Source organism: Bufo gargarizans, chromosome 3 (assembly GCF_014858855.1).
Source record: "Bufo gargarizans isolate SCDJY-AF-19 chromosome 3, ASM1485885v1, whole genome shotgun sequence".
Lineage (NCBI taxonomy): Eukaryota > Metazoa > Chordata > Amphibia > Anura > Bufonidae > Bufo > Bufo gargarizans.
In genome coordinates, this window is record NC_058082.1 from 207823333 (window position 1) to 207850078 (window position 26746).

The 26746-nt window shown below is 47.6% G+C and overlaps 1 protein-coding gene across 1 annotated transcript in view; it reads left to right on the forward strand.

Annotated features, from left to right (window-relative positions):
* The first annotated feature begins 6788 nt into the window (after nucleotides 1-6788).
* Nucleotides 6789-26746, forward strand: part of CDC16 (cell division cycle 16) — a 31205-nt gene continuing 11247 nt past the window's right edge. Inside the window, exons 1-10 of the mRNA XM_044284875.1 lie at nucleotides 6789-7005; nucleotides 8681-8735; nucleotides 10715-10812; nucleotides 12482-12520; nucleotides 15537-15677; nucleotides 16143-16302; nucleotides 18035-18126; nucleotides 18240-18373; nucleotides 25893-25972; nucleotides 26070-26119. Coding sequence (XP_044140810.1) covers nucleotides 6958-7005; nucleotides 8681-8735; nucleotides 10715-10812; nucleotides 12482-12520; nucleotides 15537-15677; nucleotides 16143-16302; nucleotides 18035-18126; nucleotides 18240-18373; nucleotides 25893-25972; nucleotides 26070-26119 — 897 coding nt within the window. The 5' untranslated portion in view covers nucleotides 6789-6957. The remainder of the gene's footprint in view (nucleotides 7006-8680; nucleotides 8736-10714; nucleotides 10813-12481; nucleotides 12521-15536; nucleotides 15678-16142; nucleotides 16303-18034; nucleotides 18127-18239; nucleotides 18374-25892; nucleotides 25973-26069; nucleotides 26120-26746) is intronic.

Below are 26746 nucleotides of genomic sequence, written 5' to 3' on the forward strand. Positions count from 1 at the left end.
AGGGACCCAGGGGGTGACATATCCCCATTCCTTTCTGTAAAGTACCCCTGTGCTGCATTTCTGAGAGTGAAATATAATCAGTTAAATCCATCTGTTCCATTGTGGGGTGACATATTTGAATTTTTTGTTATAAAGTACCTCTGAGGCCTGCACTGCATATGTGACAGGCAGGCACATAAATTCCGCAAATCCATCTCTTCCATTGTAGGGGTGAGATATCCACAATAAAAAAATAAAATAAAACTGTGCTTAATTTGTGAGATTGAAATATAAGCTCAGTTAAATACTGCATTTCTGACAGTCCGATAAAACCACCAAATGCTGTGTCACTTCTCCTCTCCTGTGCCGCCGCCGCCCCTGGGATGACACGGCGACAGACACGCACGCTGTGTCCTGTTGTAGCGCCGAGCGAGGAGCTGCTCGGCGTCTTGGTTGCCGGGGTAACGAGGGGCAGAGCGCGCCCGGCCGCACACTTCCTCCCTGTGCGGCCGGCGTCCCCCGGTCCTATAGTTACGCTCAAGGGACTGAGTACCGAGCTAGCCACTCGGCTACAGACAAGGGTGGGAGGTCATGTGACACCGGCCACGTCACATGACCTCTGCTCTTCAGTATATAAACAGGCAACCCAAGGCTATTCGTTACTGTGTTCCCTGCGCTATCTGGATTTGACCTGTGCCTGTTTTTGACCCGCTACTGCTTGCTCCTAAGTTCCTGATGTGACCTCTTGGCTTGACCTTCGGCTTGTGACCTGACCTGTTCTTGTTCATTCCTGTGGTACTTAATTACTCTTCTGGTATTTGACCCCAGCTTCTCCTGACTATTCTCTACTTTCTCCATTTGTACTTCGTCGCTCTCTTGGTATTGACTCGGTCCGTTCACTATCCTGTTGTTTGTCTTGTCTGTTCTCCCCACATGTATCCTAAGCTACGAACTGCCGTCTAGTTGTCCCCTGTCATTCAGGACTTGCGAGGCAAGTAGGCAAGTAGGCAGGGACAGGGGTGAGGGTGGAGCGCAGTGGTCACTATCCTTCCCCCCTATGTGTGCGTGTACGTGACCTGTGACATACTGCAGTTAATTTTTTGGTTGAAAAATTCAAATTTTTGTTCCTAGAAAGTACAATTGCGGCCTGCGCTGCATTTCTGGCAGTCAAATAAAACCAGTAAATACTGCTGTTACATTGCTGTTTGACAAATTCAAAATTTTTTGGACAGTGAAGTATTTGTATTAAATTCAACTGTCACACTGTTGTGTGACCTCAAGAAATGTTTCCTCTTTATGACACCGACATAAACCATCTGATAGTTTTGTGGGTGAATGCAAAGAATGAAGAGAGCGTCAAATAAGGGACGTGGCCCCAGTCGTGGTGCTGCTGGTGTTGGTGGAGCTCCTGTTGCAGGGAGAGGACGTGGTCGATCTGTGCCAGCTACACGCCCAAGTGAAACACATTCCTCAGGTGCGAGTAGGCGACAGGACCTGCAGCGGTATTTGGTCGGGCCTAATGCGGCTCTACGAATGGTGAGGCCAAAATAAGTTCAGGCGCTAGTAGATTGGGTGGCTGACAGTGCCTCCAGTTCCTTCACATTGGAACTTTCATTGCTGAAAGATCAGAGTTGTCACCTGCAGCCCATGGCCATCAGTCTTTTACCTCACCCCCTTGCAAATCAGCCAAGCAGTCTGGGCCCCAAGTCATGGAGCAGTCTCTTCTGCTTTATGATGACTCTGCTAGCAGGGTTTCCCAGGGCCATCCACATAGCCCTGCCCCAGAAGTGGAAGAGATTGAGTGCACCAATGCCCAACCACTTATGTTTCAGGATGAGGACATGGGAAGACCACCTGCAGTACGTCTCTGATGATGACGAAATACAGGTGCCTACTGCTGTGGCTTTCGAAAGTGTGCAGACCGACAAGGAGGGCAGGGGTGAACAGGGCTGGCCTTAGGTGTTCAGGTGCCCTGTGCGAGCTAATCTTGTGGCCCCCCTCCCACATACACAAAGAGGAAAACAATCTTTGTAAAAAACAGTTTTTTTTAATTACAGATAATTTAAGTGCAAGTACAAACAAGTACAATCATACCCAGTGTCACCCATAGCCAGTCTCCTGCCCCCCTTAATCATACCCTCTCACCTTTGCCCAGTCCCCTGCCCCCCTTAATTATACCCAGTATCACCCAGAGCCAGTCCCCTGCCCCCCTTAATCATACCCTGTCACCTTTACCCAGTCCCCTGCCCTTCTTAACCATACCCAGTGTCACCCTTACCCAGTCCCCTGCCCCCCTTAAATTAAGAGTGACAGACACTGGGTATGATTAAGGGGGCAGGGGACTGGATAAGGGTGACACTGGGTATGATTAAGGGGCAGGGGACTGGGTAAAGGTGACAGGGTATGATTAAGGGGGCAGGGGACTGGCTATGAGTGACACTGGGTATGATTAAGGGGGCAGGGTCTAATTGAGGGGGCAGGGGATTGGGTAAGGGTGGCACTGGGTATGATTAAGAAGGGCAGGGGACTGGGTAAAGGTGACAGGGTATGATTAAGGGGGGCAGGGGACTGGCTCTGGGTGACACTGGGTATGATTAAAGGGGGCAGGGGACTGGGCAAAGGTGACAGGGTATGATTAAGGGGGGCGGGAGACTGTCTATGGGTGACACTGGGTATGATTAAGGGCATTATAATGTGCCAGTAAAAAGGGACCCCCATAATGCCCCCCAATAATATGCCAGTAAGTGTTCCTATAGATGCCCCCCATCATGTGCCAGTATCAAGTGCCTCTCTTCTCCCCCCACATGTCCCAGTATCAGTGCCATCTCGCCCCCCCAAAGTGCCAGTATCATAGTGCCATCTCTCCCCCCAATGTGCCAGTATCATAGTGCCATCTCCCCCCATGTGCCAGTATCAAGTGCCTCTCTCCTTCCCACCCCCCATGTGCCAGTATCAAGTGCCAAACCCACCCATGTGCCAGTATTAAGTGCCTCTCTCCTCCCCCCCATATCCCAGCATTATAGTGCCATCTCGCCCCCCAAAAGTGCCAGTATCAAGTGCCTCTCTCCTCCCCCCTATGTCCCAGTATCATAGTGCCATCTCCCCCCGAAAAAGTGCCAGTATCAAGTGCCTCTCTCTTTCCCCCCATGTGTCAGTATCATAGTGCCATTTCCCCCCCCCAATGTGCCAGTATCAAATGCCTCTAGACTTCCCACCCCCCATGTGCCAGTATCATAGTGCCATCCCCCCTTCCAATGTGCCAGTATCAAGTGCTTCTCTCCTTCCCACCCCATGTGCCAGTATCATAGTGCCAACGCTCCCCCCATGTGCCAGTATCAAGTGGCTCTATCCTTCCCTCCCCCCATGTGCCAGTATCATAGTGCCACCCCCCCCCATGTGCCAGTATCAAGTGCCTCCCGCTCCCCCCATGTGGCAGTAATAGTCGGGTATTTAAAAAAAAAAAAACACTTATACTTACCTCCATGTCAGCGATGCGATGCAGCCTCTTTCGGCCTGTATGTCCATATATGGAGTCAGTGCATGTGTATTCTAATTTAGCCTGTATTTCAGAAAAGTATCTGGTGGGACTCAAATCCACAACCTTCTATATCAGAGGCAAGGCACTTAACCACACAGCTATAAGACCTGCATAGCCACTGCCTGAAAAAAATATGAGACTTCTACTGTAGACTCGTTTATAGCTTTGATAGGTAGTGTACATCCATACACATGACAGCTGCCCCAGCGCACTCAGCCCTGCTATATCTCTATATATAATATCTGCCCCAGCACACCCAGCTCTGCTACATCTATACACATGACAGCTGCCCTAGCACACACAGCTCTTCTACATCTATACACATGACAGCTGCCCCAGCGCACTCAGCTCTTCCATATCTCTATATATGATAGCTGCCCCAGCACACCTGTGAGAGATGTGTATCTGGTTTGAACATATTCTGTAGTACACACTTTTGTCCACAAGATGGCCGCAAGCCAGATGTTTGAGCCATGTGTGCATTCTTTTGTTTAAGATAAATAAGAGAGGGGGAAGAGGGGATTACATTACAGTTTTCAAATATACCTATGAACTCGGTTGAAGATGCTGAAACCACTCCTATCAAGTTAAGGAGCCAATAGTCTCTTCTTAAGGAACACCCCTTTTGTGATGTCATGTCTGCTATTTAAGTCAATGTAATGTGAATAAAGTGCGCCTCTTCTACCATGGCTCAGGGAAGAGAGAAGATGCTTTCATGAAACCACCTAGTGTGTCTGGTCTCATTATAAAGCAGTATGGTATACACATACTTATACTTCTAATTGATTTGGCACCACACAAAGAAGAAGGAGAAGCGCATGAATTGCGCTGACACACCCAGCTTTGCTACATCTATACACATGATAGCTGCCCCAGCGCACTCAGCTCTGGTATATCTCTATATATGATAGCTGCCCCAGCACACGCAGCTCTGCTACATCTATAAACATAACAGCTTCCCTAGCACACCCAGCTCTGCTACATTTATACACATAACAGCTGCCCCAGCACACTTAGCTCTACTATATCTCTATATATCTATCTACTGTATAGTAATACTTAGAGATATATAGATATAGCAGAGCTGAGTGTGCAGGGGCAGCTGTTATATGGAGATATAGCAGTGCTGGGTGTATTGGGGCAGCTGTCATGTGTATAGATGTACACTGGCTATAACAGCTATAACAGAGTCTTCAGTAGAAGTCTCATATTTTTTTCAGCCAGTGGCTATGCAGCTCTTATAGCTGTGTGGGTAAGTGCTTTGCCTTGGATACAGAAGGTCGTGGGTTTGAGTCCCAGTAGACACATCTCTCCCTCTCCTGAGGACTGCAATACAGATGACCAGGGCTGGCCTTAGGTGTTCAGGTGCCCTGTGCAAGCTAATCTTGTGGCGCTTCTAGACTGAAAAAAAATTAAAAATCAAGAAACTTGTTCTTGGAATGATCGCGAGTGCTTTGTTTGCAGTCAGGTTCTGTGTTTCTCTTGGAGAATTGTCTTGCTGTCAATTTCTAGGTTCCTCTTAGGATAGAAACTTTAAAAGTTTGTTTTACATATAGAACCAATAGATCAACCAAAACTCTGGATTTAAAAGAGAGGCCCTTTAAGTATAGATACAAAAGAAATTAAAGATTTGCAGCAGCAGTGTACAGATAATATGAATTTCCTAAATGTAATACACCCAAATTTGTGCCAAATAAAGCATAGATAAACAAAATACCAGATAACATAGGGCTGCACTAGATACCACCTAGCGATCAACTGAATAATACATAAAACCCTGTACTGCAGGTATAGATCAACCCCTTCATCAATCCCCAGGCTGCACTCCTTCATCAACCCTTTGCACCCCTTAATCAGACCCCTGCCCCCCTTAATCATACCCAGTGTCACCCTTATCCAGTCCCCTGCCCCTCTTAATTAGACCCTGGCCCCATTTAATGAAAGATATTTGGTAAAAAAAAAACAGGTACTCACTATTTGAAGTCTTCTGCTCCCTCCCTGTCTGGCAAGCACCGGCACCTGCCCTCACACATTGAGCGGATCCTTCCACGTCTCTCTGTGAAGGCGCAGCACTTGGACGCTGCGCCTGCGCCCCCTAAGCCCCTCCTCCACGCTCCGGAACCTGACCTGGCAGTTGCAGCGGCTCAGCTCGCCAGGCTCGCCTCGCACAATCTCGGGCCGGCCTGCTGTAAGAGACCGACTGCGAGCTGTGTCGGCTGCCGGGCGCCCCTGTGTCAGCCACACAGCCTGCACACCCCAAAGGCCGGCCCTGGTTGTGCATCTATATCCAGGGGAGCAGATCCTGCACTTGTGGCCCGTTGCTAATGGCGATCCCCAGCAAAAATGCATACAGTGGAGGATGCCCGCAGCGAACCACAATAGACATCCTACACAAGATAGCAATTATGTGGATGTGATAATCAATATAACAATAACAAAGACAGGTGCCCTCTGCGGTCTTACTAAGCCCCTCAAACTGATGATAAAATTGAGAGCTACTTGAGTAACCTTGGCGCGGTGCTCGGGGTCAGACATGTCCCCCTAGTGGGATATGTTGGCTAATCTCTCAATTTTATCATCAGTTTGAGGGTTTAGTAAGACCGCAGAGTGCACCTGTCTTTGCTATTATTATATTGAAGAAAAAAACATGACTAAAACAAAACGCCTTAAAAGGGTTCTCCAGGCTTATCTTAAAATCCAGCAGCCTTCTGAGCTGTGGAGGAAAGATGGTTTCCTCAGTACCCCACCAGCAAAGTGGATGAGAATGTCTGGATTCTCATCCACATGATGTGTCCAAAAAAAAAGCAGCAGAAAAGGTGCGACATTGTGGATTTGAAGTCCTCAGCATGTCAATTTACACAGCGGATTTCACCCAATGGAGATGATGAAATCTCCTGGCTTTTCCGTGATAAAAAAACCTGCATGTAATACATCCGCAGCGGATTTTTCTGTTGGATTTTGAGACGCTTGTCAACTCAACCTAAAACAATCTCTTCAACCAAATATTATATTAACAAAAGATACTGTGATCATGCACACCTATTTATCAAAATATTTTTAGGGGATCCCATATGAAATCTGTGAAATAAATGTCAGACATTTCTCCTGGCACAAAACAGAACACAAGGGACAGGACAAGCTTCGTGTTATATTTGGCTGAACGATATGTAGCATACAGCAGTCCCGCACGGTAAATTTCCCGCAGTCAGTAGTTGACCCGGAACCTCCGTGTCGTCGCTTTGTTTCCGCCCGGCGGATGATGTGTGTAACACCCATCCGAATACAGCTCTGTTTCAGCCGCGGCGCACCCGGGAGGAATAGGTGGTGAAACCGGTGCTGCAGATTGGGGGGGCACGGGCACCCACTGAGCAGCGGGGGCCGGGAGCGCGCTCCTGCATCGTGGGCGCGCCTGGCCGTCTCCAGTTGCTACTACAGAAATCATGAATTTAGATCGGCTGAGGAAGAGAGTACAGCAGTATATAGAGCAGGTAAGAAGAGCACGTGATCGCCGCCCCGTCACGTGACAGGGCATCACTTTATGCCAGTGTGTGCACATGGCAGTGGATCCTGTCAGCCCTGCATATGACCTGTATAGTGAAAGCAGCGTTCCACAGCGTGTACTGGGGTCATCTGTATGATCTGACATCTCATTGACATGTGGGGTCCAGTTATTGAACCCCTACCCATTAACAGCCTGGAGCTTGTATTCTGCCTGTGTGCAGATGACAGGCTGCAGTGATGAGCAGATAACTGATGCAAGGATGATACAATACATATTATCATCAATGGCTCCATGCCAGAGCAGTGACTGTATGAAAGTCAGACTTTATAGGATACTTGACTTCCGTTCCTCATCTTATGGATGATCTCTGCTTGCTGTGTGTGAATAGCATCATTCCTACATTGAAGGGCAGGAAACCTCTCATGAATCTAATACAGCTGAGAGGGTGAATACAGTTCACTGCAGAGTCCTGAGAACCACATAATGTAAACCGTGGACTCTTGGGAGACATCTCAGTACCCATCCTTGCAGGGTCCTCTGGTTCGGAGCTCTTCTGTATACCTAAGCTTTTCTGGTATAAGGGTTGATGAGGGGAAAGCATTGATTGCTAGGGAGTCTCTTGCCTCCGAAATCAGTTTCAAAGTAAGCAGACAGTCATGTAGTCTACAGTCGGTTTCCCCAAGACATTAAAGAGGTTCTCCAGGCTTTCACTATTGATTACTTATCCTCAGGATAGGTCATCAATATCAGATCGGGGGGGGGGGGGGTCCTCGAGCGCTGTGTTCACGTGCCGTCCTGCCTTCTCTCTTCCTGCTCTCCGCTGTATGCCTATGGGAAAGGAAGAGAGACGGCACGTGCACACTGCACGCTCCTCATACAGCTGATCGACCAGAGCTGAGCTGATATTGATGACCTATCTTGACAGTCCCAGAGACGACACAGGGGATGCCTGGTGCACCAAATGAAGTAGCCCTGCCCACAGTGCACTGAACACCATATTTTCATAAAAATAAGCTTTTCTCGGGGGTTAGAGGACTGGGTTATGGTTTTGTTTCAGAATAGCCTACCCAACATGGGGGGGTGTTTACTTTGAGGCTACGTTCACACAGCTAAACCCAGATCTGCAGCCAAAAATGGTTGGTTTTCATGGTGTTATCAGAACGTCACCAACGGCTTCCCACTGACTGCAGTGGGTAACACACAACCAGGAGCACATGATGGCGATTCTTTCCATGGCTGATTTCAGAGTGGCAGGTCACTTCTTTGTCATGGATTTGATTGTGGATATCTGTAGAAGACAATGAGGAAGCAGAAAAACCTCCCTCCTGTAAAAACTTATCTTAAACCAGCACCAAATTACACAGCTGCCACCAAAAAGCACCCGCTGAATTTTCTTCTGCCATGTGAACATGGCCCGAAACTGATTTTGGAGATGACAAACTGCGTTAAGACAAGCCTCTGTGTGGAAAAACCTTGAATGCAATGAGCGCTGTACCCCGATCAGCGGGGTCTTGGGTCATAGGCTATCTGCCTATATTCCCAGAAAACCCGGGGATATCTTTGTGAATTACTTATAGTGCTGCTCCCTACATGTATGAAATGTGCGTATTATGGACTGTATCTTCACGGGTGAACATGTCTCGTCATTTTGTGTCTTGCAGCAACAGTACCAGAGTGCCTTATTTTGGGCGGATAAGGTTGCTTCGTTATCACGTGGTAAGGATGTTCGCTATTGTGTCTGTTATGTTAGTAAATCGATTACGCTTTACCAGTCCTTTACAGCACATCCTGGTATATTTGGGTAGTACACTGTTACCAAGGTCCCATTATCTTATAGTAAGGCTACTTTCACATTAGCGTTTTCAATTCCGCTATTGACATCCGTCATAGGATCTCAACAGCGGAAGAAAACGCTTCAGTTGTGTCCCCATTCATTGTCAATGGGGACAGAACTGAACAGAATGGAATGCACCAAAATGCATTCTGTTCCGTTTGGTTGCGCTCCCATCACAGACAGAATAAGGGCTGTTTCACACGAGCGGATGCCGTGCGTGACATCCGCTCCGTGAATGACAGCCAAGACCCGATGCGGACAGGCAGAGACACGGAGCATTAACATGACTGATAATACTCCACGGCCTCTCTGTGATCTCTTTACTACGAAATCACAGTGACAACTTTATCTCACTGTGATTTCAGTAGTAAAGAGGACACAGAGAGGCACGGAGCATTATCAGTCATGTTACTGCTCTGTGCTTCTGCTGTCCGCATCGGGTCTTGGCACTCTTTCACGCAACGGATTTCACGCTCGGCATCCGCTCGTGTGAAACAGCCCTAAGGCTGCAAGCAGCGTTTTTCTGTTCGCGATGTGGTGCGGAGCAAGATCTGTTTTCTCTGACACAATACAAATTAAGTTTCAATGGTGTTCATGACGGATCCGTCATGGCTATAGAAGATATAATACAACCCGATCCGTTTATGACAGATGCATGCGGTTGTATTGTGGTAACGGAAGCGTTTTTGTAGATCCACGACGTATCCGCAAAAAACACTAATGTGAAAGTAGCCTAAACTATAAACCAAATTCTGCCTTATCAGATTGGTGGAAAAAACTACTCATATAATGGAGGTAAGCCACGGCCTGTTTCTCCTAGGCTGCTGTATCCACTGGCTCACTATTATAAGGCTTTGCACACACGACAGTGCCCGTATTATGGACCGCAAACCACGGATCTGCAAAATACAGACACTTTCCGTGTGCAGTCTGCATTTTTCTCTCTCACTCCTATTACTAGAAATGACTATTTTTGTCTGCATTATAGGGCTCATCAACATGAACGTATGCAGCCCGCAAACAGACCCTTGCAGTCTAGAAGATACAGAACGGAAGGCCACGGAAGCACTACGATGCACTTCCGTGGCATTTCAGTCTGTGCCTTCGCACCGCAAAACAAAATAGAACATGCTCTATTTTTTGCCACACTGGAAGGCAGAAGCAACATTCTGATAATTCACCAGAAATGTTGCTTCTGCCTGCCAGTGTGGTAGTGTGAATCAGCAATTACATAATTATTAATGGTTTAAAGGGCAAATAGTTTGGATGAATTGGAACCTTCAACACAATTGATCCATCACGTTCTTATGTGTATGGGCAGCTTAGGACCCTTTCAGACCACTGGTTTATATTTCCATTGTTCAGCTCTGTTAGAGAAGCAGAACAACGGAAATAATGGAAGTGCCGGATTCTGCACATAACTAACCGAAACTTTGCTGAGCAGTTTCCGTTCAGATTTTTATTTTTTTACCGGACAAAAAGTCCTGAACACAGGACTTTTTCATCTGGTCTTTTTGATGGAATCTGTAAAGGGGGCCTCAAACGGAGCCTCCAATGCAGATGTGAACTTGCCCTTATATATGTAGGCTGCCTCTCCACCCCTTATGCCCACCTGTGCCAACATTTGTAGATAGGTATTTTTTTATTGTGGGACCATATCCCCAGGTGACATAGGATGGACTATCTAAAAGCGTGTTTTGGGCTGTGTGTTGTATAGTCTCTATCAGCAGCAACCTTACCTGGTCTACGTTACAAGCATGTGCTCAGTTTCTCTTGGCTTTTGGATACTTAATTTGTATTATCTGCTGGATCCACAATGTAACTGGATTCATTTTGAAAACTCATTTTTTTCTGTTTGCAGAGGAACCACAAGATGTTTATTGGCTTGCACAATGTCTGTATCTGACTGCTCAGTATCACAGAGCTTCACATGCCCTGAGGTCAAGAAAACTGGACAAGGCAAGTTTATGCATCACGTCGATGGCTTTCTAATTGTCAGGAAATTGGTTTCTTATAAGACTACATTGCAGTTACTGGAAATCTGTGCCCAAATTACATATGATCCTACAGTGCTTAGAACTGTCACCTTGCTGAGCTGTGGTCTGACCAAGGACAACACCTGCTTGAAGCTTGTATGTTCTCACGTGTTTGTGTGGGTCTGCTCTGGGTACGCTGTTTTCCTCCCGCTGTTTGGTTAATTAGCTCCCTTGAAATTTATCTTAAAGGAATACTAAACATAGCAAAATGCCCCCAAAAATATCCCAGCACTTCCTCCTTTATCTTCTCCTTTTCCATGGATGAACTATGAAGAGAAATCTGTGTCCTAAAAGCTTACTCATACCTCACTGCTGTCTTCCTCACAGTCCCGTGACTAGCTGTAGGACAGCTGACTGGAACAGGAGCCTCCCTGCTGTGTCCTGTCTGAAGAACAAAAGTTTAAGCCCCGCCCCTCCAGCCAAAGATGGAGCCTATCAGCAGGAGATAAACCCCTTTGTTCTCTGCAGGATTTCTAAAAAACTATTTGTCAGTCTGCAGCATTTTCTGCCTGACCCTGACACAAACAGCGAAGGCTTCTATATTTCCTGTCTCCTTTTAACATTGATTTCTAGGTTTAGTGTTCTTTTAATGTGGTTGTTAAAGGCAATCCGCCAGCAGCATATTTTAGAGCAGGAAGGGCTGAGCAGATTAATATATACGTTTTTTTGGGAAAAGATAAGATAAAACCTGTTATTTATACATTTATATCCATGCTCATTATGGTTTTTGAAGTCCAGGAGGCGGTCCTATCAGTGACTGACAGCCTTCCCTCTATGACTGTGTATACAGAGACAGCTGTCAATCACTGATAGGACCGCCTCCTGGACGTCAAAGCCCAGAATGAGCACAGGTATAAATGAATGAAATACAAGTTATACTGACTACAAGCAGCCGCACTCTACTAAGTTACACTATTTGCTAACACATTTTTGCACACAAGGACACTCCTGTAAGTCCCATCTATTATTCTTAGTTGTTGAGCTGTAGTCATGCAGAGGACTTGATTGCGCTGGTATTATATCAATAGTTTGTTAGTAGCCGATGGGGGGAATTTATCAGAAGAATATATGAAGTCTGTTTTGCTTGAGTCTGTGCTTGTGTCATTTTTGCCACTTTTATCAAATGCTGCATGTTTGATAAATTTGTCTTCTCCTTAAACCTAACACTTCTGTCTAGAGAAGCTCCTCCAGTTTTCCTACTCCACCCTCCTCCCGGGGTGAGATTGCGGCTTTTTAAAAAGATAAATCTGGAGCGAACCTCATTAGCATAACTAACCACGCCCACTTTTCCACTCCTATTTCAAAACTGGGGTGAGTGGTGTAAAACTGCTAAAAGTCGCAACATTTTTGCGCAAGCGAGTGCGACTTTTTGAAGCCATAATTCTGGAGTTAAGGTATGATAAATCTGCCCCAATGCGTGTGAGATCATAAAACCTTTAAGGATTACAGTTTATGAGATTGACGATTTCATTAGTTTTCTCTGCTATACAAAATGACCGTTTTCTTTGTAGCTAGTTATACTGGTAGTGCTCCATAGTACTTGATGCTGGTTGTGTCTTTTGCCCTTAAATTGTGTACTTTTCCTTCAATAGGCATATGAGGCATGTCGATACCTGGCGGCTCGATGTCATGTAAGTAGTATCAGATCAGAGCTTTGGAGAGGGTGACCCAAAAAGATGGTGCCACATCAGTTTTTTTCTTTAGGACTGAACTGTATGTGTAAATGACAATGTGACTGTTGGCCTTTGACTCACGGTTGACCTCAATGCCCAGTTGGCAGCAGGGTTTCTTCCCATTGAAACAAACATACCGACTCAGCAAGGTGGTCGTGTTTATGGGGAGGTCAAGTTATTTTATGTTAGTGAATACATGTCTTCTGAATATCCACCATGCTGACTGCAAGTAAATGGTATATAAGGGTACTTTCACACTTGCGGCAGAGGATTCCGGCAGGCAGCTCCGTTGCCGGAACTGCCTGCCGGAACCAGCAATCCGGACGCAAACTGATAGCATTTGTCAGACGGATCCGGATGCGGATCCATCTGACAAATGCATTGAAATACCGGATCCGTCTCTCCAGTGTCATCCGGAAAAACGGATCCGGTATTATTATTTTTTTTGCATTTTTAAAGGTCTGCACATGCCCAGACCAGAAAGCCGGATGCGTCCTGCCGGAACACTTAATGCCGCCACTAATACACTTCAATGTCAATTAATGCTGGATCTGGCATTCCGGCAAGTGATCAGTATTTTTGTACGGTGATTTTGCTGCGGTATTTTCTCCGTCCAAAAAACGTAAGAGGAACTGAACTGATGCATCCTGAGCGGATTGCTCTCCATTCAGAATGCATTAGGATAGAACTGATCAGTTTTTTTCCGGTATTGAGCTCCTGTGACGGAACTCAGTCCCGGAAAACAAAAACGCTAGTATGAAAGTACCCTCACGCTAATATACCATAGTAATCCTGCATTCAGTATTTCAGAAAGTCTCATATTCATGCATTAATTTCCATCCCAGGGCTATGATACAATGTGGGCTTTAACATCATAAATGAATCATACAATCCTTTCTTTTAATGCCCGACACATTAGATTTTTTTTTTTTTTATAATCTGGCACAAAGTACAGACTGATTTCCATTCTTTTTACTGTAAAAGTCTTGTAAAACAACTGTAAGACATCATCATTAGGACTAGATAGGTGCCAGATTATCAGAAATTCTACATTATGAGGTGAGCATAGTATAGATCACTGCTACAGACATGCATTATTCATTAGATTGTATAGCTTTCCTTGCAGTCAGTGTAATTGCTTACTTTTTGGATATGTTATTATTGTGGGATCAGTAGAGGTCGCGGTATCTGAATAGCGCCACCTGCTGTTTATTGTTTTGCTTATTTACTAGGGGTGCACCGAAATGAAAATTCTGGTCCGAAACTGAAACCGAAAATTCAGGATACCCCTTGACCGAAACCGAAACCGAAACTGCCTTTTTGCCCAAATACTTTTAAAAGACCCCCCACCCCATAACAGTGCCATCCACAGACCCCCACCCACCCCATAACAGTGCCATCCACAGACCCCCACCCACCCCATAACAGTGCCATCCACAGACCCCCACCCACCCCATAACAGTGCCATCCACAGACCCCCACCCACCCCATAACAGTGCCACCCACAGACCCCCACCCACCCCATAACAGTGCCATCCACAGACCCCCCCACCTCATAACAGTGCCATCCACAGACCCCCCCCCACCTCATAACAGTGCCATCCACAGACCCCACCCACCCCATAACAGTGCCATCCACAGACCCCCACCCACCCCATAACAGTGCCATCCACAGACCCCCACCCACCCCATAACAGTGCCACCCACAGACCCCCACCCCATAACAGTGCCATCCACAGCCCCCATTGTACAATTAATAGATTAATAGAAAATAGCGGGGAGGGACTGGGAGGAGGAGCTGGGGGCCGGTGCGTTCACTGTGCTCCGGCCCCCAGCTCCAGTAGTTATAAAATGTTGTACAATTAATAAGCATTCTATTCATGAGGCCCCCTCTGCAGTATTACATTCAATACAGCCACATCATACTCACAGGGCTGTCATCTTAATGCTGGCCGGCCGGGCAGAGGAGCGGCAACGTCACAACTGACGTCATGTGCCCGGCCTACTTTCTGAATGAAGGAGGCGGCGCAGGCATGTGACATCAGTCGTGATGCTGCCGCTCGTCTGCCCGGCCGGCACAGCCCTGTGAGTAGGATGTGGCTGTATTGAATGTAATACTGCAGAGGGGGCCAAATGAATAGAATGCTTATTAATTGTACAACATTTTATAACTACTGGAGCTTGGGGCCGGAGCACAGTGAACGCACCGGCCCCCAGCTCCTCCCCGCTATTTCCGGCCGATATGTAAAAATATCGGCAGAAACAGATTAGGTGCATTCTCGGCCGATATTTTCGGCCGCCGAAATTTCGGTGCACCCCTATTATTTACCCATCCACCTCACTTTGGTGGATGCACACGCTCAGTTTAAATCTTTAACTGGCACCAGCCATATGTTCTGTTAGAAGCTATGGAAGCTACAGTGAAAGAGCTAAAAAAAAAAAACGAACATGCCCCCTGAAAATTTCATGCCACCTGAGCTTCCAACTGGAGTAATGAATAGGGAGAGCTCTGGATCCATGTGAGGTACATGGCTGGTTCTAGCTCTGTAAGGGCTCACGCACACAAACGTATTTTTATTTCCTTCCGTTTTTTTTACAGGTCCATTTGCGGAACCATGCACTTCAATGGGGCTTGGGGGGGAAAAAACGGAAATTACTCAGTGTGCGTTCCGTGTCTGTATGTCCGTTCCTCAAAAAAGATAGAACGTGTCCTATTCTTGTCCGTTTTGCAGACATGGACAGGCATTGTTACAATGGATCCGGAAAAAAATGGATGCAACACGGATGTCGCCTTTTTTTTTTGTGCGGACCACAAAACAAATACAGTCGTGTGCATGAGCCCTTAGAAAGAGGTTGTCATGTAGCATATGATTTTTACATTAATTGTGGTATAACCCCTTTACAGCTGCATTGTGTACTGCAGCTCCACTGCATTCAGAGGGATGACGTCATTTTCTTTCTTTCTTCTTTGAAGTATGCTGCCAAAGAGTACCAGCAAGCCCTAGATATCCTGGACATGGAAGAACCGATTAGTAAAAAGCTGTTTGAGAAGAGTGCAAAGGATGAAAAATTATTAAAAGATGGTTCTGAGGAATGGCAGATTTCGCAGTCCTCGGTAACGTTTTGTGTTATTCATATACTATTTGAAACTAGGTTTTGCACAGTGGTTTTGAATTGTACATTTTACAGGAGCTTCTTTCAGTTTCTAGAGAAGCAGACTATGCTATTCTGCCCATCAGAATTATGGGAACCTGACATCTCCCTTCGAACTCTAATGGAAACATTTCTGTACAAATTCTGAAATAGAAAAACATAGAGGAACCACCAGTTTCATGAAAGTGTTAGATACATAAAGTTCTCCACTGCCATAAATCTGAAACTGTTTTATATATACGTCCTCGACAGTTCACTGGCCACCTGATTTCCTCGCCTTTCTTCTTTCATGGTTCTGGTGTTTCTTTCCTGCTGTTACCTCTGTGTATCTACTGAAGGTTTCAGTGAACCAAAAGCAAACAGAATATTTGTGGTATATCGAGAGTCACATTGGGAATAATGGGATGCCTGAATTCCTTTGTTACAGATCAAAAGCTCGATTTGCCTTTTACGTGGAAAGATCTATGATGCTCTGGATAACCGAACCCTGGCAACCTATAGCTACAAAGAGGCCTTGAAGTTTGATGTTTACTGCTTTGAAGCATTTGACCTACTAACAGCGCACCATATGCTGACCGCTCAGGAAGGTTGGGCATGGACATGTATTTTGTGTCTACATGTAGTTGAAGTGTCTTTTTTGATATTTAATGTTGTAGTGCATTATACATTAACACGAGAGCAGCTGACGAAGCACATGCTGTATTTCCAAAGGCATTCAAACCTTTGCATCTAAATAATTTACAAGTGCTTTTACAGTATCTTTAGCAGCCACGGCAATTTGAAGATAGCAGGTCAGCTGGAAGAAATCACTTTATGTGAATACAACCTCACTTTTTCCTACCAGTTAAGAACCATAGGATGCAGTGTAAATTTACATTCTGTGGTTCTTAGCTTTAAACATGTAGCATTGTAAATTTACAGGCTGGTTTAGAGTCACACAGTTTTATGGAGAAGGACTTGAGGAAGATTTTCCTGCAGGTTCTTCAGCCAACACCAAAAATGGATCCAGCAGGAAAGAGAAGTATATGTCCTTCCTTTATATTTTGGATTCCTTTCTAAACCACTTCTATATTTGTCTGAAAAAACTGCAGTACAATATGTCTCAAATCCTCCTCTGAAAAACTCGGTGTGAACCTACCCTTAAAGTTCCTTCACAAATTATCATGCAGGGCCCAGGGCTTCAGATGGCAAAACACAGCCAGACACCCTACAGAGAAGGCAAAGGCTTCTTCCTCGCTTCATAAACAGAGTTCATTGAGTACCAGCCACGTGGAGTTCATGTGACAAATCATTTCATCTGTGGTTACCATTTATATTTTAGGATGGTGTCACATGCAGATTTTTGTGGCAGTTTTTTGAACCAAAGCCAGAAGTGTGTTGGGAGGAAATGAGAAATATAAAGGAAGGACTTCTCCTTCTTGTTGGATCTAGGTAATTCTGGCTTAGGCTCACAAAAATCCTGCAGGACTTTTTTTTTTCTGCTTAAAAAAAATCAGAGACAGATCATAGTCATTGGGGTCTGTTTGGCTCCATTTGTTTGTTATTTGCTGGATAATGGAAATGACTTGTGGAGATGTGATCGTAGCCTAGGGAGGAAAAATAGTCAACCATTATGTTTAACAGGTATTTAAAATGGAATTACAAAAATTGTATCTCTTGACAAGAAAAATTTATTCTAGACATTAGACAGATTATAAACTCAGTTTATGACCAAGTCTGTTACTATGTACGATGAATACTTTACCCATGTAATTTAAAGGCTATGTATACCTTTTAGGGACAACTTTTTTTATTTTTTATTATTACACTGCACTCATTTTAAGCTAAAAATTAAATTGTCTTTATCAAAAATATGGCATCCTTTTTTGTGTACATAGCTGAGATGCTGTAGGGGCAGCCTGTGAATTTTCGTTTTTTTTTCCGTCACCTGGGGAACAGAGGAACTCTTTATCTCTGCCCTCTGATCTCATAAACACTCATTATAGCTCAGTTCTTACCTTACTGATAAGAATGTGGCTTAAATAAGTGTTTATGTCCTCTTAGTAGTTTAGAGATAAGGTTTATTAGATGACCGCACAAAGTGAAAGTACCAGTCACGCTGGTAGAAAGCCAGTTAACCCTTTGTGACAGAACAGCTCAATATTTTTTTAATAAAGGCTAATTGAAAAAAAGATTTTAGCCAAAAATGCAAATATAAAAAAAATTGCCTCCGATGGTGTGCATAGCCTTTAAGCTGCTTTGTGCTTTAGTTTTAGCAATCCTGTAAGGCATGATAAGGGCAGCTCACATATCCTGAACATGTTTTTCTTCTTTACACAGAGAAAGAACTTCTTGATTCTCTACCTCTTAGTAAGAAATGTCCAGAAGATCAAGAACTCCTTCGTTTCCTCTTTGAAAACAAGCTGAAAAAGGTAGCTGTTCTGTCTACTAGATTGATAGATAGATGTAATAGCTTTGATATGCAGAGTTTCATATAAATGTATGCATATTCTAATCACTAAAATGTGCTGTTTTTTTTTTTCAGTACAACAAGCCAAGTGAAACAGTGATACCAGAATCTGTAGATGGTCTTCAGGATAACCTTGATGTAGTAGTTTCTTTAGCAGAACGACATTACTACAATTGTGACTTCAAGATGTGCTATAAACTTACATCTGTGTAAGTAAATCTATTGGTTTTGCACCAAGGACTAATGGTCATGTTTGATATGTAAACTTACTTTAGGGAGACAACCAACCCCCCTGCTGCCTTTTAAAGGGGTTGTCTGACTTCAGCAAATGGCATTTATCATGTAGAGAAAGTTAAAGGGTTTCTACCATCACATTTTGACCTAATTAGCTGTCAGACACTAGCGATCTGCTAGTGTCTGCTGTACCTAACCATGCTATTGTAATCCCTTTCTCTGCAGTGGTTACCCTAAAAAACAAACTTTCTCGCCCAGTTTCCTTGGGGGACACAGAAGACCTTGGTATAGCTCATCTCCATAGGAGGCGTGACACTAAGTGAAAACTGTTAAGCCCCTCCTCCACAGCTATACCCTCAGCCTGGAGAGAGAGACTGCCAGTTTTTGCTTAGTGTCCAAGGAGGCAAGACACTCCCTGCTCTGCAGGGCTGATTCTCCTTGTTTTAATTTTTGATTTTTACTTTTTTCTTTTCTTTTTGTTCCAGAACATCAGGGACAACAGAGACGCACTAGACCTCTCTGTTTCTCCCGGGGTCGAGCTGCGCCAGTGCCGGTCATCCGCACTGCTGCCTCCCCCACAGAAGGCAAGGTGGATCAGGGCAGCCCAGCTCCCCTACATCCCGCCAGCACAAGGGTCGCCCGCACGCCAAGTCCCTCTTCCAGCGTCCTGCCACTACGGTGCCAGTAGCTGAAGGGGCGACCCTGCTGGAACGGACCGAGGGTGAAGACGGCTATGGTGAGAGATTGGCTTCTCCAGCCCTACGTCCCCACCCTCACCCCACCCCGGTCTCCTGCGTGCCTGACCCCCATACTGACAGGGCCTCTGGACCCTTTTGTCCCTGCTAGCCCTAGGCTGGCCCTGGCTGCCACAGGGCGACATTCTGCTCCCATAGGACATTGGCACCCTTCTTCCTGCAAGAAGAATGCCTGGGGAGCTGCAGAGGTTCGCACCTAGCTGCCCCTGACGTAGGGGTTAGGCAGGCTTCCCACCCTCACAGACCCGGTCTCAGGGTCCCCCTCCCTCTTACCGGCCACTGCTTCAGGGCCAGAGGGCCCGCGCCTTGCTGCCCCTGACCCATCACGGGCACCGGTCCGGTCAGCACTAATATATCCGGTGCGGCCGGGCGCCGCAAAAGATTTTAGGCTCCGCGGCTCCCGCGGCGGTCCGCCATTCCAGGCCCCCTTACTTCCGGCCGGCGGGGTGGGCTCCCGCGGCCAGCGAGCCACCATTCCGGTCCCTGTCTCTTCCGGCCGGGCGGGCTCCCGCGCCGGCAAACCGCCATTCCGAGCCCCTGTCTCTTCTGGTCGGCGGGGTGGGCTCCCGCGGCCGGCATTGGGCTATGCCCCAGCAGGTGGCGGTCGGCGGGGCTCCGCTACTTTGGTCCCAGGCTTCGGCCTGCTGGGCCGCAATCCCGACCGGCCCGCGGGGTGGGCTCCCGCGGCCGGTTTGAAGCGCCGTTCTGCCGCAGGTCCCGGCGGTATGACGGGCCGGGCGCCGCAATTTAGCCCCCGGCTTCGCGGCCTACTAGGCCGCAATATTCCGGCCTCTGGTGGAGGGGGCGGGAACTTCTCCAGGCGCGAATTTTCCCGCCTGGAGGTTCCTCCGCCCCCAGGGGATCGCACGCCGCCCTCCAGGCCGGATCCCTGTTAACCCTTTGGGTGCAGGCCGGCTCCCAAAAATGGGTCTGTATAGTTGGCCCCCCTTTTTTCTCTGTCTCTCAGGGCCCCTATATGGTGGCTCCCCTTTAGCCTCAGAGGCTGAGTTTAAATAATAATAAAAAAAAAAAAAAAAAAAAAAATGAAATAAAATAAAAATAATAGATCATGTTTTCTATTGGGCTGCGCTTGACGCTGCAGCCTCATCAGTAATGCTGCATGTCTGCATGACCTCTTTCCACAGGCGGCATGGTGTTGCGCTCCCAGCCTGCGTCGCTGCTAGGGCATTTCCCCTTTTAGGCGGTTTTCTTGCCTCTTCCAGGATACGGCGCTGGCCAAGTGCATTCGGCCCTCTGTAGGCAGCATTCATCATCTCTCCAGTTATGGTGCCTGCCATGTGCATCCCCCCCCCTCCTAGGCGGGCTACTGCACTCTCCCTGGCTGGCCATGTGCATGACCCCCTTCTTAGGCGGAATGCTGCACCTTCACCGGATACGGTGCTGGCCTTGTGCACGACCCCCTTCCATAAGCGGAACGCTGCACTCTCTGGATTTGCTGCCGGCCATGTGCGTGACCCCCTTCCGTGGGCGGAACGCTGCACTCACTGGATTCGCTGCCGGCCATGTGCGTGACCCCCTTCCTGGGCGGAACGCAGCACTCTCACGGGATCTGTTGCCGATCATGTGCATGCCCCCCTTTTTAGGCGGGATACTGCACTTTCACCGGATACGGTACTGGCTATGTGCACGACCCCCTTCCATAGGCGGAATGCTGCACTCTCGCTGATGTGCTATGATGTACTTATGTACTATGTTATTATGCTGCACTCTCGCTGATGTGCTATGATGTACTTATGTACTATGTTATTATGCTGCACTCTCGCTGATGTGCTATGATGTACTTATGTACTATATTATTGTGCTGCACTCTCACTGGTTGCGCTGCCGGCCATTTCTTAGGCGGTATGCTGCACTCTCATTGGATTCCCTGCCGGCCTTGGGTATGCCTCCTTCCCTCAGGCAGCATACATACATCCCTCTGTCTTTGGGTGTTTCCTCGCAGGTACGTTGCTGGCCACGTGCATGTACCCCATACATGGCAGGGTGCTTGCTCTCTCGCTGGATCCGCTGTCGGCCATAGGCATGACCCCTCTTCCGTAGGCGGTGTACGCACTCTTGCTGGATTCGCTGCCAGCCAGGGGCATGCCTTCCTTCCTCAGGCGACATGCACGCGTTCTTAGTGACTGTGTTTGTCTCTCGCCAGTACTTTGCTGGCCATGTGTATGACTCCCATGCATGGCGGTGTGCTCGCACTCTCCCTGGAGGAGATGCTGGCCATGTGCTTTACCCCCTTTTTTTCTGGGCGGTGTGCTACACTCTCACCGGATACATTGCTGGCCATGAGAATGGCCCTCTAACATGGGTGGAACGCTTGCACTTCCATTGGATACGGTGCTGGCCTTGTGCGTGACCACCTCTCACTTCAGGGCAGAATTTGGCACGCTCATGGGATTCACGGCTGTCCTTATATGGCTGGGCTGGACTTGTACCTGTCCCCATTCATTGGCAGAGTAGTTACTCTCTCGCTGAGTTCAGTGTTGGGTGTATTATTGCACACTCCTTTAATGCTAGGATGCCCCTGTGCATGTTCCCCTTTCACTAGGTGGACCTCCTGCGTTCCTGCTGGTTTATAGGGTATGTCCTGTTTCTCTGAAGTAGGTTCGGCCTTAGGCTTCACTCCCTTTTGGGACTGGTCTTTGCACTCTTGCCAACTGCTGTTGGCCAGGTACAATTTCCCCCCTTTCGGGGTGGACTGATTGCGTTCCATCGCATGCTATACTGGTTTTGTGCATAACTCCCTTTCAGGTTGCACTTTGCGATTCCGTACATGCTGTGGCGCTCTGGGACGAGCCCCCCTTTTTTTTTTTTTTTTCTAGGTGGGTTGGCCTTCTCGCTGCTTGCGGGGCTGCTCGTTCGTATGCCTCACCTGCTTCCTGCGGCATACCTTTGTTTCTTGGAGACGATGCTTGCCGCCAGCCTTGCACTCGTCCCTAGGGAGTTCATTCTGTCCTCCTAACCGGACAGGCTCTATTTCTCTCTGCTGCACCGAGCTGGGTGGTGCTCATTCATTTAGTTGGCCTTTCATTCCAGGGAGTGTTCGTGGGTCCTAGATGCATGCCCTTTGCGTCCTTCTGCAGCATTGCTTCCCTGCGCAAGTGGTCACATGGTCGAGAGTGCTGTTGTCTGCGGCGCCTCTCGAATTCTTCATTGGCGCTGGCAGGACTGCGGTTCCCTTGCCTGCCGCAATTTCCTCCTCTTCGGATGCAGTGTGGTATGAGTCCTTCCTCTTGGCGCCTCTACGCTTCTGTCTGATCTGCTACCGGGTTCGGGCTGCTCTTCTCGGGACGGTCACCCAACTTCTCTTGGGTGCTGGATTACCCAGGTCCGGAGGACCTCCGCCTTGGGTTCTTCAAGGTATTCGCCTTCTGCGAGGCGGTGGACCGGGCGTCTCACAGTGTAGCGGGTTCTGCCTTTGAGCTGTCCTATGGCTTCCCTGTTGAGCACTCCTCCTCCTTTCGGTTGGAGGGTGTTATGTCGGCCTCTGTCTCGACTGCCTCTTTTCGCCGGTTTTGTTTGGCTCCCGCTCTATACAGATCACTCCGATGTGGCTTCCCGCCAGACTTCGGAGGCTGTGTTTTCACTGTCCTCCCCTCTGGGGTGAGCATGGTTGTTCCTGTGGATGGTTCCGGTGTTCCTTTTGGCCTCGTACTGTCTCCCTTGTTCACGCTGGCTGTATTAGCTGTGTGCTTGTTTACCGAGTCTACCGCGTTCTGTCCTCCCGCTGGGTGCAGATTGCGTGGCCCGTTCTCAGACGATGGTCCTGATGTAGACTTACCTTCTCGATAACTTGGGGGGACTACCTTTTCGGTTCAGATTGTCCTTTGATCCCACACAGGGGCTGTACAACGTGGTTACATCAGCATGGACTTTAGCCTGCCTTCTCCTGGCATCTGGCGGATCCTTTGGGTTCTTTCCATCTGTCCTTCTGCTCCCCCATTCGGGTGGATGCGGGTCAACGTTGTTCGAGGGCCGACGGGGCTAGTTTTGTCGACCCTTCTGCCCGTGTTACTGGTCTGCGCCTGTTCTCATTGGGTTTTCGCCTGCTTGCCAGGCGACTCCAGCGGGTTCACTGCTGTCCACTCCTGGCTGTGTCTCGTCCAGGATCTGTCGTAAGACTTAGGGTTTTTTGTCTGGGGTTCTGTGGGAAGCTGTGCATTCCCCACTCTGAAGTTCTTTCCCCATGGTTCTGTCTTTTAGTTGAGGTGTCAAGTGTCGGCGCTGTTCTTCCTCTTCCAGCGTTCCCGGCCCTCTGGGCCTGCCAAGACCTTCTTCCTCGGAGTGGCTCTTTGGTTCCTCTGTACTGTCCTTCGGTACCGCCCTGGGGACTATATCCTGAGCTCTCGGCGCTCCAATCTTGCCCTTGGAGCCGTTACAGGAGTTCTCTCTATCCTTCTGTCCTGTACGGTTGTGTTCCGTATCAGTCGTGTCTCTGACGGGTGCCGGCATGGCCCCTTTTTTGTTACAAGCTTTCTGTCTTTTCCAGGACAGGGCTGTTCTGCATCTCGTTTCTTCCTTCCTTCCTTCCTTCTGAAGGTGGTGTTGCCTTTCGCTTCAACACCTCACCTATTTGGACGTTGTTTGGGCCTGGCCGTTTTTTACTTGGAGATCTCCGACTCTTGCAGTCGTTCGGCCTCTTGGGGTTCCAGGAGGTCTGTGCATAGGGTTGACAGACTCCAGGGTGGTTTTCCTCCGCTTGATCAGATTGGCTATTGCTGAGGTTACCGCACCTAGGGCAGGATTCTGTCTTTGGTGTCACCGTTCCTTTCACCAGAGCGGTCGGTGCCTCCTGGGCCGGAGGCATTGGGCTTCGGCCGTGCATTTGGGCACGGCGGCCACAGGTCTGCCTTGCACGCCTTACTGAGTTCTACAGGGTGCATACTCTGACTTTAGCAGATGCTGCCTTACCCCGCCTGGGTTTACAGGCGGCGGTTCATTGATGCCTTTCGGGTGCTTCACCTTGGTGCTGTGGTCCCTCCCCCTTTTGGACTGCTTTTGAACGTCCCAAGGTCTTCTGTGTCCCCCAAGGAAACTGGGCGAGAAAACGAGATTTTTGTATAACTTACCAGTAAAATCTCTTTCTCGCTCTTTCCTTGGGGGACACAGCACCCACCCATTAATTGTTTTTTCTCTGTGCGTTTTCCGAGTTTTTGTTACCCATTGGGTAGTTGGCTTGTTGGTTCCTTGTTGGACTTTGCCTTTTCTCACTGCTTGGACACGCAACTGGCAGTCTCTCTCTCCAGGCTGAGGGTATAGCTGTGGAGGAGGGGCTTAACAGTTTTCACTTAGTGTCACGCCTCCTATGGAGATGAGCTATACCAAGGTCTTCTGTGTCCCCCAAGGAAAGAGCGAGAAAGAGATTTTACTGGTAAGTTATACAAAAATCTAGTTTTTATTGCCATGCAAATGAGCCTCTAGGTGCTATGGGGGCGTCTTTTCAGCACCTAGAGGCTTCGTCTACTCACCATGTCTGCCGCCCAGCTCGTCCGTCCAGCCCGCCCATCTATAGATTGACAGCCTCCATCGCGGCCGAATTCTCGCGCCTGCGCCGTGTGCGTCTGTATTCGGCGCAGGCGCAGTGACTGTCAGACCGCTCACTGCGCCTGCGCATCTCCACTGCGCCTGCGCATCTCCACTGCTTGAGGCCGGGCGTCATCTGTTCCTGGGAGCACTCTGACGTCATCGGCGCAGGCACAGTGGAGATGCCGGCGCAGTGAGCGGTCCGACAGTCACTGCGCCTGCGCCGAATACAAATGCACACGGCGCAGGCGCGAAAATTCGACTGCGATGGAGGCTGTCAATCTAGAGATGGGCGGGCTGGAGGCACGAGCTGGGCGGCAGACATGGTGAGTAGACGGAGCCTCTAGGTGCTGAAAAAGACGCCCCCATAGCACCTAGAAGCTCATTTGCATAGCAATAAAAGTTAGATTTTTAGGGTAACCGCTGCAGAGAAAGGGATTACAATAGCATGGTTAGGTACAGCAGACACTAGCAGATCGCTAGTGTCTGACAGCTAATTAGGTCAAAATGTGGTGGTAGAAACCCTTTAATACAAGGCACTTACTAATGTATTGTGATGGTCCATATTGCTTTCTTTGCTTGATTAATTTTTCCATCACATTATGCACTGCTCAGTTCCATGGTTACGACCACCCTGCAATCCAGCAACAGTGGTAATGCTTGGCCTGCTCCTCTTCCTGCAGTGTGCAAGCGCGGCCACCGCTGCTGGTTTGCAGGGCAGTCATAACCATGGAAACGAGCAGTGTATAATGCGATGAAAAGGAGACAATATGGACAATCGCAACACATTAGTAAGTACCTTGTATTAACTTTGCCTATTCGATAAATGCCATTTGCTGAAGCCAGACAACCTGTTTAATGCTGCCACATTAGAAGAATAGTTATCACATTACTTGCCTAGCCATCCAGGTCATAATGCTTGTGAAATATAGCTAGTTTCAGGGGGCAACAGTTTCTTGTGATGGTGATGTTAAATATGAATACATGTCCATTTTTAATCAAGGTGCACATTTTGTCCAAAAAAGCACATGTTGTTCATAGAGTAGTTTGCATTTATGGTATGTCTTATGTTTTTGAATGCACCCTTACTAAAGGCTATGGGATTCTTGTATGAATGTTGAATATAATTGATAGAATTTCCATAAAGCTTGTGTGGCATTTTCAGACTTGCGTTGTCTTATTATGTTCTTTGCTTTTTCAGAGTAATGGAGAAAGATCCCTTCCATGCAAATTGTTTACCTGTACATATAGGCACTCTAGTAGAGCTGAACAAAGCCAATGGTAAGCGTTATAATCACACGTGAGAATGCGTTACACTTGCCAAATGAAGTATTTTATTAGTTGAAGTTGGTATACTAAACTATGGTTTATCTTCCAGAACTTTTTTATCTTTCTCACAAACTGGTTGATTTATATCCTAATAACCCAGTAAGTATTTACGTTTCACTTAAGTGGCGTTCTCTAGCTACGATAATGTTCTTTGTCTCTTGTATAATACCTATTTCAGCTCTCTATCTGTGGAGTGACCTTTTGTCTACAGCTTTCTTATATCTACATTAAAGGGGTTGTCCGGCTACAGATATTGATGACCTATCCGCAGGATAGATCATCAATATCAGATAGAAACCTAGAATGTGTCGGCAGATAAGAACCATTTGGCCCATCTAGTCTGCCCAATGATTTGTGGGAGTCCTACACCCAGCATCCCTACCGATGAGCTGTTTCAGAACAGTGTACTAGATAGAAGTAGAAGGCTCCATACATTGTGTAGATTCCAACACCAGCATAATGAATGGGAGCTAAGCTGCATTCCCCCTGGCACAGCCCCTACACAGTATAAGGAGCTGTGTCCTCAGCTACATACACTGTCTAGCCTCTGGTGCTGCGGCAGTCCGAAACTGGTGATCATAGGGGGTGTATGTCTGTTCTGAGGATAGGTCATCAATGTCTTTAGCCCAGAGAACCCCTTTAAATATGCATGGCAGCAAGTTTGGAAGTTGAGATATTGATTGTGGGCAAGTTGTGAGTCCATCAGATGACTTTGTTGTCACTGTG